The sequence below is a fragment of the Tetrahymena thermophila genome (genome assembly GCF_000189635.1).
Source record: "Tetrahymena thermophila SB210 genomic scaffold scf_8253823, whole genome shotgun sequence".
Taxonomy (NCBI): domain Eukaryota; phylum Ciliophora; class Oligohymenophorea; order Hymenostomatida; family Tetrahymenidae; genus Tetrahymena; species Tetrahymena thermophila.
Window position 1 is genome coordinate 241096 of NW_002475930.1, and position 13639 is coordinate 254734.

At 20.6% G+C, this 13639-nt stretch overlaps 2 protein-coding genes across 2 annotated transcripts; both read right to left on the reverse strand. All coding sequences in view use genetic code 6, as the record gives it.

The window, feature by feature from the left end:
• Window positions 1–4137: 4137 nt before the first annotated feature.
• On the reverse strand, window positions 4138–4791 carry TTHERM_00678390 (hypothetical protein; the record flags this gene model as incomplete). The annotated part of the gene is made up of 1 exon (XM_001027815.1): window positions 4138–4791. One exon carries the CDS (start codon window positions 4789–4791, stop codon window positions 4138–4140), a length of 654 nt encoding a protein of 217 aa, XP_001027815.1.
• A 3717-nt stretch (window positions 4792–8508) lies between these two features.
• On the reverse strand, window positions 8509–10752 carry TTHERM_00678400 (hypothetical protein; the record flags this gene model as incomplete). The annotated part of the gene is made up of 2 exons (XM_001027816.2): window positions 8509–9117; window positions 10207–10752. The coding sequence occupies 2 exons, from the start codon at window positions 10750–10752 to the stop codon at window positions 8509–8511; spliced, it is 1155 nt and encodes a 384-aa protein (XP_001027816.2).
• Between the last annotated feature and the right edge of the window lie 2887 nt (window positions 10753–13639).

Below are 13639 nucleotides of genomic sequence, written 5' to 3' on the forward strand. Positions count from 1 at the left end.
CTATTTTAAAATGTGATTAAAAAGAATAATTTTATAATTAAAAAATAAATAATAATTTATGAATAGATTTTTAAGACCAAAAATATTTTCTAACTTCTCAAGCAATTAATTCAATTTATAAAATTTGGATTTTATTTAAAAGCTAATAACTATGATTGAATGTAAGATGTAGTCTTTTGAAAAGGAAAGAACTGTGCTAATAAAGTATTTATACTTGCTAATTTATTTTTATTATAGAGCTTATTATAAAATCTACTGATTTAATAAATTTTAAAATGAAAAATAAGATTATCTATTGAATTTTGATCATAATTTGATTTACGTTTGGAAATTTGCTTAATAAAAACAACACATTTAGCTATTCTAATTATAAATTATCAACGGATCTAAATATTATGTATTTTTCTATCAGTTTTAAATAGCATACTTTAGAGATAAGAAAAAATAGAGCTTAATGAATCAAAATTTACAAGTAAATTCAAAGTTAAAATGTAATGTCTAGAAATCTGTTTTCATTTTAAGTTGATCTTAGAATTTTAAATAGGTAATTCATTCAAAGAAGTTAGGGTTTTTTAGTTTATTAAATGGTTTAAAAAAATGAAAATATAATTCTTTGTAAAATATTTTAAATTGAAAATTGAAATAAGTATTTATGAGTTGTTTTGTTTGAAGCTAAATTAAATTAATTAATAAAATTTAATATGTTAAGTAAGGACTATAACTATTTTATATTTATTTTACTGGTTCTAAGGAAATAAGTTATAACTCTCAAATTTTCTAGTAAATTGATATGTAACTATGTAATGTAAAAATATTTTTACAATTAATAAGTTTTTGATTAATAATTTTCCTCTCTGCAATTTAATGAGTGAATACTTGCCTTATTTCTTATCCTATAATACCTAAAAAGTAAAAAAATATCTCTGATAGTTTAAATTTTATGAAAAAAAGTAAAGGGTCATTTTTTAAAAGCAAGAAATTTCTTGAGACTACTTGACTTACTTACACACATGCATAAATTATGTATGATTAAATTAAAGATTTCAAAAATTAGAGTAATTACTGCTTTTTATTTAATAGATTAATATATTTGCTATTTTTTTATTCATTAATTAGCAATAGAAAGAAAAAAATTAGAAGATTACCAACTAACCTTGTAATCTAAGAAATAAGTGATTCAAGTATCAATCAAAAATTATATACTTGCTGATTCAAAATATTTGAAGCAAAAAGTGAATTTTTTTCCCAGAAAGGTAATAAATCACTCACTCATTCACTAATAATTTTAAGCAAGTTCTTTCTTTGAAAATTTATTCTAATTTAATAGTTAGTTTTTAAAGTAAAATATACTTTATATCTTCTATTTGCTTTATAATTATTGGGATTAATCTTTTCTAATATTTAAAATCAAAATTATTTTCAAAATATCTCAAACAAAAAAATTTAAATTTAATCAGTAAAAATTTACAATAAGTTAAAATTAGATATTTCGCAGTCAGTTTACACATAAAATTAAAGAATATTTATTCATTTTGTAATTAATTTTAAATTAATTTGCGTTATTACATCGCATGCATATATCTCTCTCTACCCCTTCATTTTTTAAATCAAAAATATTTCTACGGTCTAAATCACAGTATTTTTACTTTATTCTTATTTGAAATTTTATGTAACTCGAAATACCTGGTAAATCGCTTCTAAATTAAAAATAAATAATGAGGACATTATGGACTGACTGAAATTTATAGATCTAATAATATTCATTCTAGTTATGAAATATAATTAATTTAATATAAACTGTCTTTTACTTTGGAAAATCATATCTACTCATTATTTCTTGCCAATAAAAGTGAAGGCTATCAATAAATATTTTTATGAATATTTGAAAAATCTAATCTACAAATGTTAAACAAAATACACTCTAAAAATATTTATTTAAATACTATATATAAAATATATTGCATAATTTTATCTATTAAGTGTATGGAAGTTGTGAAGTATAAACACGGAATTTCAATAAACTACTGAATCTACAGTTCGAAAAATAAAAATTATTAAGATAAAAAGAAAAACAATCATTCGGTGATTTTATAAATTTGATATATTTTATATCGCGCTTCTTTTTATTAATATTTATGTAATAAGCAAATACATAAACAGATGGCCATAGTTATGTAAATTAAATATAAAAAAAGATTGATGGTAAATAGCTAGTTTTGTTAACTTGGTTAATCAATTTTATTTTGTTAAAAAAGAAAATCCAAATAATTTCTATTGCTATAACTGATCAGAATAAAACGATGAATCAATCTCTTTCCACATAAATAAATTGTATTTTATGTTTTGATGTTTTAAATTATATTAAATTATTTACTTTTCTTCTTCTTCTTAGTTAGTTAGGTATGATTATGCAAAAAGATTATTTATATACTGTTCAAATTATTTTTTTTTAGAAATGTAAAATTTTATTTTCTTATTTGAATTTCTTTAAAAAGAAAAAAAATAATTTTCACTATTTTTATATTTTAAAAAGTAATTTTAATTATTTGACTTTTAAAAAATACATTTTTATTTAATTTTTGATTTACTAAAAAGATTTCCTTTCGTTTTAGAAAAGAAAAAAATCACTTTTTGTATTTGTGTAAGTAATTTTATCAAACTATTATGATAACTCATCAATTATACTCTTCTGAAGAATTTGACCAAACTTATCGGAAAATTTAAACAAAAATACAAAAATTAAATTTAATTTAATATATGAGACGAATTTACAAATGTATTAATTAGCACGTTTTAAGGTTTCTAAGTAGAATAATACTAAAGTTTTAAATTCACAAATCAATATGTATCGTAAGTGTATATTTAAATATATTTCTTTTGAGCTTTGCAAAATTTAGTATATTTGCATACATTACACTTCTAGATAAATAAATTCACCAACGAATATTTCAAATTAGACAAAAAAATTTAATTTTAAAAAGTTTTACTTGCAATCTTTTGTTTTTAAGTAACTAATATTGGATATATGCTTATGAGCCTCATGAATTCACTTCAAAAAAACTTAATTAATTCTGCTAAGACTATCGCTATTAGAAATATGTTTAGTTCTAGTTATAAATTTATTTACTTATTTTCGCATAGAATTCAATTATTTATATTCTTTCTATTTTAGATTCAAATGAATAAATTAATAAATTTAACACAAATAATATAAAAAAATCATAATCTAATTTATTCCAAACATCTTTCAGTTACTGTAAATTTTTTATTTATACTCTATCTATTAAATTAGATAAATAGGAATAGATAACTTCTTTAGCTCAAAATCGTGAATTTACTTTTTATCTCATTATTCATTTGTGATAAAGCAATTCAAAACTCATTATAAATTTTTTGAAGTGGTTTTTTAGCTCCTTTCTATTCCTATCAATCCATAAAACAAGCAAGCAAACAAACAAATAAATAAAAAAGTAAATGGATGAATGGATTTAGTTTAAATTTAAAAAAGAAATCATTAACATGAAATGAAATCTATTATAGCCACATTAATAGTTTCTAATATTAACAGATTATATTATTTCAATATATTTTTATAATTGTAAAATTTGGTCTTTTTTTATTTATGAGTTATTTCATATAAATATAAAATACTTCTCTAAATATTTTTTTTATGTATTACATGTTTAATGTTAATGTTAGGAATATAAATTATCTATCATTTACTTTTAAATTCTGTATTTTAAATTTATAAGGCAAATTGCAAATACGCAAATTCTTTAAAAGTTTTGTAAACATCTTAAATACTTTGAAATGAAGTTTTGTGTGTTAAATGTTTTTGGTGATTTTTATTTTAGTTTTATAATTTTGAATTAGTTAAGTTAAGAGAATATTTACAAAATGAATTTAAAATATATTTATTATAAGTAGTGAACTAATTAAAGTAGTTTTATACATTTATTTATTAATTTTTTATATACTAGTATTTATTTGTTTTCTTATTATCTTCTTTTTAGAAATTCTTAAATAAGAATTTAAAGAAAATATTTACAAATTTTATTTAAAAAAGGCTCTGCCTTATCTATCAATATATTCATTTCAACTTTTGTTTTATTTATTTATCAATTATATTTATTTTTTTCAGAAAGGTTCGATCCATGAATCATCTTATTCGACTTCATTTAAATGAATGGTGCTGCAGGTTTCTCTTCCATAATACATACTACATTTGTCATTGTTTTATTTATTAAATATTTAATTTTAATTGCTTGTGGTTTAATCATTCAGGGGGATTTTATATTTTTTGGCACAGGTCTTAAGGCAAGTTTTTATTGTATCTAAATCAAGTTTTTCAATCAAATTAATAATTTATTTGAGTTCTTCATATTTAGATAAAAATCTTTCAAAGAGTTGTTTGTATTATTGACAGTGTTTTGATTTATCCAAACTAAGTTTAGTTTTTAAAATTGAGATGTAATTATCATATGCTTATTTAAGGTTTCTCATTTTACCTAATGAGTAAATTATATATTGTAGGTAGTCGTAAATAGCAATAGCAGTTGCTTAGTCTAAGTCAGACAAGGATAACTTCAAGCAGATATTTTCAAGGTCATCTTAAAAGCAGACAAAAAGCTTCTCTTAGGGGATAGTTGAAAAATGGTTATTTTCGCTTAGCTTTTGTCTTAAGTAGAGAAGAAAATCTCTAATGTGTTTTTGGTCATACATTACTTAGTAAATGGCATTGTATTGACACAAGAATTCTCTTTCAGATTTGCAAGAAGAGTTATTTCCCATTTTTAGAGTTAAATATTTAAACTTTATTAAGTGATTTGCTTTTTGAGTGAGATGGTTTTTTAATTGTATTTTATGTGTTTTTTTGTTTGCTTCGCAGTTAATTTTGTGCTTTATGCAGAATGCAATTCTCAAATATTAATTTTATATTTAAATACTTTTTATAGTAATATTATTAATTTTCTTTTCTTTAATAATTTATTTATTTTTTTTATTTTTTATATAAATTTTTAAACAACTTAATTGCTTCTTTTAATGTGCACACGAGATAGCTGGTTTAGTTAATCTAATATTATACTGTGCAAGCGAATAAGAATTTATTAGATGATCATCGATCGGGTGTTGTTTTTTGTAATTCTTAAAAATATAATTCTAATCAATGTAATTGTACATTCGATATTAATTATCTCACCCTTTGTATTGATTAAATCTTTTTAGTGTTACAAAACACAAAACTTTTCTTGGTGGTGAAATAATTAAAAAAATATAAAGCGATAAGCTGTATCTGTTTTGTAGAGTTAATTTTTTACTATTTCAATCGATGGTACAGAGTATATTCTCTAAATGCTGAATAAATAAATAATATATTCATAAATCAGCAATAATTTCTGGTAATCTGATAAGATTCGAAGGCTGATCCCTTTTTAAATATTTACAATGCATATTAAAGCATTTTACAGATCGATCTCTTTGAAATTTTACTAAGAGAACATCTTATTGCTTGTAACAAAATTCATAAGGAAAATTAACATTTAATGGCGAATTAGAAAGGTTTTCTTAAAATATGAGAAACTTAGGCAGTTTATACTAACAAATTTTTAAGATTACTTTTAATTTAACTATCATAATATATACATATCAATAATTTTAGGTAAAAAAATCCAAGCTAGCTCAGTTACAAAAAGAAATTTAGTTATAGTTTAATGTACTTAGTGTATGTTATTTGTAACTTAATTAAAGGAAAAAAACAGATAGTCCACCAGTAACTCTGGTTGAATATGTCTAATCAGCAGTCAGCTTGGAGGAATATTTTCTAATTATCATTTAGTTTTATGAATTTATTTAAAAAATGAGAAAATATTTTGATTTTTAGAGTAAAGCAGGAAGCTATTTTAAAATTAAAAATATCTAAAAAATTTGAATAGATTGATAGATAGATAGACAGATAGAACTACTTTAGAAAAGAAAATTAATAGTTTTGTATCTATACATTATTATTCTTAGGATTGTTCACATATTTTTATTTTTGATTATTAATTAAGGAATTTACCATTCAAATTAACAACTTGACAATATTTACATAACGCAGATAAGTACCCTAACCATATAGAGTTGAGATGCTAAATAAATAAATAATTTAATTATTTTACTGAAAGTTGAATTTTCCTTTAAATATTAAACTTAACTATGAATAAATTATCTCATTTTTATTTGGGAAAAATACTTAGCCTTTTTTTGAAGGCTTGCACTTTTTCATGATTTTACTTCATATTAAAGCTGAAAGTCTCAAAAGAATTTATGAATCTAAATTTTAATGCAGAAATGAGAAATAATTTTGGATATTCCTATTTAAATTAACATATTTTTTTAATTTTTAAGTCTTTATCCCAATTTTAATCAATATTTAGTGGAATTAGATAAAGATATTTCAATCCCAAAAATTGATCATCAATTTTTATTTTTTGGGACAAATCCACATTTAAAATTAATCACTATACTGTAAAAGGTCTGCTGCTACCACTATATTCAAAAATTACGAATGTTAAATTTTTGTAAATAGGAGATTCAAAATCTATCAAATATCATTATTATACATGGCATAAAATGTCTTAATTGAGAAATAAATAAACATAAACTTAAAATTATTTAAGCAAGCAGTTTATAATGTCTATAAATTTATCAAATAACAGAAAGCAAACAAGAATACAATTTGAAGATTAAAATTTTAACTCGCTTTTTAAAAAATCAATTCAAAAACTAAAAAGCTAATGTGGGTAATTTAAATTTATATTTAGCTAACTTAAAAGTCAAAGGAGTAAAGAAATTTATGTAAATTGATTTATTATATTGTTAGACTGGATTTATAATTAGATTTATTTTAAAAATCTGGTTCAAATAATTCTTAATTTATTCAAAAAGCAATTAGTTTTTATCTAATCATTATTAACAAAATTTTCTTGTCTCATTAAAAAAGACATTTTCAATTAATTTAGATTTTTACATCAATAACCAATATAACTTGACTCTTTTTTCTTTCTTGTTTATTTATTTGCTTTTCAATAATAAAATTATCATGCATATAATTGAATATTAAAAATTGTTTAGTTTTTCTTCTTTCTAGCAATATGTAAGTTAAATTAAAAAATAACAAAAATTCTTTTTTCTTATTTAATAATGATGAATAATGTAAAAGAAACTTTCTTTTAGGAAGTAAAATAAAATTATGAAAAAATTTAATGATTCTTTCGGAATATTTATATCTAAATTTTACTATTTGGCAGCAACAAACAACCAAAAAATAATTTATCTAGTACATACTTACAAAAGATTATTCTTATTAAGTGTAATATAAATATAATTTTTCAAAAAAAAATTTAAAAACACAATAATAGTTCACTCTGAAAACTATCTTTTACCAACCAGAATCAAACATGATAAAAAAATTGTTGAATTTAATGTAGGATTTAGACTTTCCATATATAATGAATCATATTCTTATATACAGAGAAGCCCTGTTAATCTCAACATAGAATGATATATTTTTAAATATTTTAATAAAAGTTTTATCAATTTAAAATAATAAATGTGCTCTTTTCTTACATAGGTTTTGAAAATAACTTAAACTCATTTTCAGAGTTAATTAATTGGTTTTTTGATTTATCCAATATTCAAATATTAATGTTACAATTTAATAGTATTTATTTTGGGGTTTATAAAAAAATTTTTATTTACCTTATTCATTTACATTATCTATAATTTTATAAAAAAGAATTGCTGATAAAAAGTAAGTTTAATATTTAAATTTATCTAACAAGCAATATATAAATGTTTATATTTTCTAATTAAAGTACAAAATTATCATTCAAATATTTCATAAAAAATAAAAATAGATGCGTTTAATTCTTTATTTGTTTATCCATTCATTTATTGATAATATTTAAATTAAATCTTTGATGTTCTTTAATAAAATAAAAAAGACTAATGAATTATTTGATAATTGATCTGAAATAAATTCTAAAAAAGCTTATTAAGCTTAGTGTAAATTAAAAAAAAAAATCATTAAATAGAAATTAATAAGTTTTAATCAATTTGTAAGCTAAATTTTGATTGATTATTCTTAAAACAAACTAACCAGATATTACTTGGTTATTTTATTCCAATGATTAATATTAACAAACAAAATAACAAATGTATTTCCTTAAATAAAAAGAGTGAATTTTTATGTTTTTTTACAAGGTTTACATTGCTAAAATAGAAAATTAAAGAAAATTATTGATTTAATAACTCAACAAATTATTTTTTTCTAGAATAAAATAACTATTCAAGCATATAAATAAAGTAATTTGAAACTAAATAAAGACAATAATTAAATGCTTATGTAAGATAAAAATTAATTAAAGGCCATTTTGATTCAAATTTTTAACATCATATTACTGATTGATACTCATATCGCTAAAATCATATGTAACATAGATATTTATTTATTATTATTTCTATACTTCAAACCATATCAAGAGAATAGAAAGGTAAGTATCTAGCGAGTCTACTTCCTGACACTTCCAAGAAGCTTAATCCGTGCTTAGTTAATCTGTTAAACATAATATCAGGATCTATTGGTTCTTGGTGATGATTCACTGAATCAGAGAAGAAATGAGCTAACTCCCTTCTCTTTTATGAGGCTGCATCGATATGGTTTACAAACAATGATTACCAGTTATCCCCAATTTTTTTTCTAACAGAAATTAAAGGAGATAAATGCTTTTCAAGACAAATCTCATTAGACCTTACTTCTAAAAATGCTGATTCGCTTGGTTACCCAACAAGTGAATCTAAAATAAGTTTTTCACGATTTAAATTTGTTTTATCCCATAATACATTAAAGAATGAGGTAATAAACATTTAAACTATTTCTGGTCTTATGTTATATAAATCAGGGTTTTTCAACAAATTCTTTATGTGTCTATCACCCTAGTTTTCAGCTTTAATAAGAGCACTTAGAAGGTCTGCTTTATTAGATTCGCTAGGGTTTTTCAGTGAATCAATTGATATAGATAAGCCTGTCTCTCTTTCCATATGAAAAATAGCTTCATCATCAGTTGCAAAGTAAAACTTTTTAAATAAATTTTATAGACATTATTATTAACAATTCTAGATATGATGTGAAGTTAAAAAATAATTTGTTTTCCTTTAGGATTTTTTAACCATCCAAAATATGTTATCAAGCATTTTAAAAAATTTTATGCTGCTAGAATGAATGAATAATTATTGATTTTTAACGAATTAAATTTATGTTCTATATCAATCAATCAACCAATCATCTACCTTAAAATAAAAACTAGAACAACTTGAATTTTTATTATTAGATTATTCAAAATTTTTAGAACATTTCCTGAAAGTACTTGAATTTGCAAATTAAACCAAAAATAAAGTTAATGGTTTTTAATTAATAATAAAAATAAAATTGTATGGTTTGGTGATATAATTCTTTAGCTGAATTTAAATTAATTGGAAAAGGAATCTAAATTCAAGCGTTTTTAATTTTCAATCCAACAAACATAAACAACCAGAAAAATTCTAATTCATTAAATTTTATAGTAATAAATAACATTTTAAAAATTATTTATTTAGTTATTCTCGAAAGACTTTTATTCATTCATTCACTACAAAATTTTAAATAATATACTGAATTAAATTAATTATCGTAAAGCTAGAAACACAAAATACATTTTTTTATTTTTTGGATTGATAAAATATAAATTAGAGTAATGAGAATTTTAGATCGATCAATTCTTAAATATAAAAAAACATAACTGTATTTTTTTTAAATTTTGATTCTTTTCTTGTATTAAACATTAAAATATCTAAATTTCCCATATTATAAGTTCATTATAAATTTATCACCAATTGAAAAGCATTTTTTTGATGATATCTATAAATAATTTTGTGTTCGGTTTTGAATTTCTTTTAAAATGTTTTTAAAATCAATTTAATAACATTTTGAATCTAAAATCAACTTTTTCACAAGTAAATTCTTTAGTTGGATGTTGATTTTTAAATCATATAAATCACATATTTGTATCAAATAATTAAATTAGTATTTGATGAATAGTAAAAAAGTTGGTTGAATCAATAATAATTATATTCAAAATAATTCTGTAGAATGAAAATTATTATTTATATATTTATTAGTTAAATTACCTTTTATGATTTCATATATTATAAATATGATTTAAAGAAGGCATCGACAGAGTTTTGATCAAGCTATCTTTTTTGTAGCATTCCTTCATATATAAAAAGAGCTAAAATAAATTCTCCAGCATCTCCTCCTGGAGTAGACAGACAAGCCTCTGTATTTCTACCATCTAATCCCATGAAATAGTATTCTTTCGGATTAACAAATTGCAGAGAATGTACATCTCCAACGATATCTCTAATAGTATCTTAGTTCATACCCTATCCATCAGTGTCCAATTATAATTTTAATTTATTTAAACTGCACGATTCCGCATCAGGATCTTCCATTTACTAAAGAGAAGGCTCAACGCATGAGCATTCTGTATTATAATCTATCTAATTTATGGTTGTTTTTCCAACTATAATAGTTTTTCCTTCTTCTTCTTATTACTAGCCATTACTAACTTTCACATATGTTTGATTTGCGTTCACTTTATTTGTCAAAGATAAGGCTAAGAATAGCAAAAAGAATAATTTTATCCTAAATATTTTATGAAAAATTAATTTCATTTTGTTTTCTTTTTTCTAAAGCTGTGTCTATTATCTATGAAAATTTGTTTATTACAATGCAAGTCAGTCAAAAACTCTTTTGTTAAAATAACAATATTAAATTGAATATTTGATATTTTTCTTTTAACTATTACCAATTACATACATTTGCTTATGTTTTGCTCAATCATTTATTTATTCGTTTTTCACAAATTCATCAAAAACTGACTTTAATACAATTAATATACCTATTTGTTTATCTTTCTTTAAACATTTTAAATTTAGTACAATAAAATTTTTTAAAGTTAAAATATTTTAATTGACACTAAAAATAATACTTTACAAAATCAAAAGTCTGTCTCAAACATATATGAAAGATTGACACAATTATTAAAATAAGAACCTAACTAAGTTTGGAGCATCTTATTTATTAATTTCATTTTCCCTTTTTTTTTTAAGAATATTTAGAATTTAATATGAATGATTAGTAAAGATGAATATGAATAAAGAATTAAGAAAAGCAAAATGAATGTTTAAATTTTATAGATAAAAAATATATATTAAATTTTAAATAGTAAAATATCAGAAAAATTTAGTTTAAATTTATAAAGAATAATTTCCATGCATTTGAATTAAAATTAGTAAAAAAAATTCAATAAATTTTCTAAGAAAATTTAAAATATTTTAAATGAAATTAATTATTTCATTTAATTTTTAATCTTAAATAGAAATATTAATTTTTTATAATTGATAAAATGTTTAAGATGTTTAACAATATTTTAACATTCATTCGAATTATAATAAAGTTATATTAAACAAATTTTAATTCTAATATACTAATTTTGCATTTTTAAGATTTTCTATTTCATTTTATTTTTCATCTATAGATAATTTATTATGTCTAAGATTAATATTAAAAGCTTTTTAATTATAAGATATACGTTCACATATTTCTTTCAACCCATGAATTTATCCTTAAAATAAATTATTTTTATTCTATAATTTTTATAGATTCAAAATTTTTATTTTGTTATTTAGAAGATAGATGAGCTAATATGAAAAAGCTCTTCTCAATATCTAAAATATTCATATTTTAATTAAATTAACCTAAAATTTATGAAATCCTACTTTTTAATAAATTAAATTAGAATTTTTTATAAAAATTATTTTCATTTTCTTCTGGGAATAAAAATATTAGTATTCATTTATTGTTTAATAAGTAAAAAGTAAAGTTTAATCAAACTTTTTTTAGATTTTGTATATAAAAATCTTCAAAAGATAGGTTTTTATGCTATTTTTTTTATTTTTTCTTAAAGTATTTCAGCTATTTTAAATTAATACTTTAAGCACATTATTTATCTTCTTTTTAATATCTTGAAAAAATATATTTAATTTAACACAAATAAATATTTTTCACTAACTTATTTAGCAATTAAATAATTTAGAATAATAAAAAATGAGTAAAATGGTTTTTGCTTACTATTGTGTGTGATATTTTAATTATAATATTTTCAAAATTTTAATAATTAATATCTGATTGAATGTAATTTTGTGCTTTGGAAAATAAACAAAATGTCATTATTATTAAATTATTCAAAAAAAGAAAATCAATCAGAATTTTTAGTAAATAATTTTTGAAATATTGATAAATTACTGACACATTTTGACACATGGTGTTATCAAAGACTATCTTATATATTTATATTTATTATTCATGTTAAACTAAATAGTAATATTCCGATTTAGGTTTTTTGAACAGCTTAAACTTATTAAGTTTTGAATCAGAAAGTTTTTTGAATTAATCAATGATAGCTCATAAATAAATGTAAATTTTTAGAATTTAGATGAATAAATCAAAAATGAGTATTTAAAATATTTAAGTGTGGATATTTAAGATTAAAATCTGAAAAATTACTCAAGCATAAATTAAAAAAATTGTATTTGATACTATTTTTAGCCGTAGATTAAAGATTAATTGGTACTTTGCAATTTAAATGATAATCCGTAATTTAATTATGAAATATTATAACTATTTGCTACAATCTTACTCAAAATCCACCCTGGTCATTGTATAATAATTAATTCTATGCTTAAAATTTCAAGATCTCTGAAATGTTTGCTACGTAAAATTAAGTATTCTAACAAAAATTAAAATATTTATGCGAGATTGTACTATTTATGATATTCTTCTGCTTACACATTTATTCTTACATATTTTAAAAGTAAAAATTGATTTTGTTTACTAAATAAATGAACATCTAAAATTATATAAAGCCATAAAGAAATCAGATTTTTATCACTTCTAAATTTTTTAAATTCAAATTTTAGTTACCTCGAACTTATAATAAAGAAATTCCACTTAAATTGCTTGAATATTTATTCTTGAATTATCTAGTCTGCTTACATAATTTATAAATAAGAATATACCTCTATTTAAAATATTACATACATTTATAATTAACGCATATTTAAACATATATGCTTGAAAAATATTACTAACTAGCTTTAAAGTCAATTTTATTTCCAACTACTAATTGCATTTTCTTAATTTTAGAAAAATATTTGCTATCATATTTTTAAAATAAATTTTGTTGAAATTTTAATGTTTGAAAGCATATTATGTTAAAATTACTAATTTTTGACAAGCTTATATTGGTGAAAAAAAGGCCAAACTAGATTTGTAAATTTTGAACAATAAGTACTATTGAAGCAAATAATTAACAATTTTTGTCTTTAATGAGTTGGAAATAGATATTAAGATAAGATCAAAAATTTATTAAATTCCATAAGATAGTTAAGGTACATAAATATTAAGAATGTTATGCTTGAATAATACGATAAAAACTTAAAGAGCATGTAAATTTAGCAATTAAAAAAACAAGTGAAAAAAAAAATAAGAAAGCAAAGA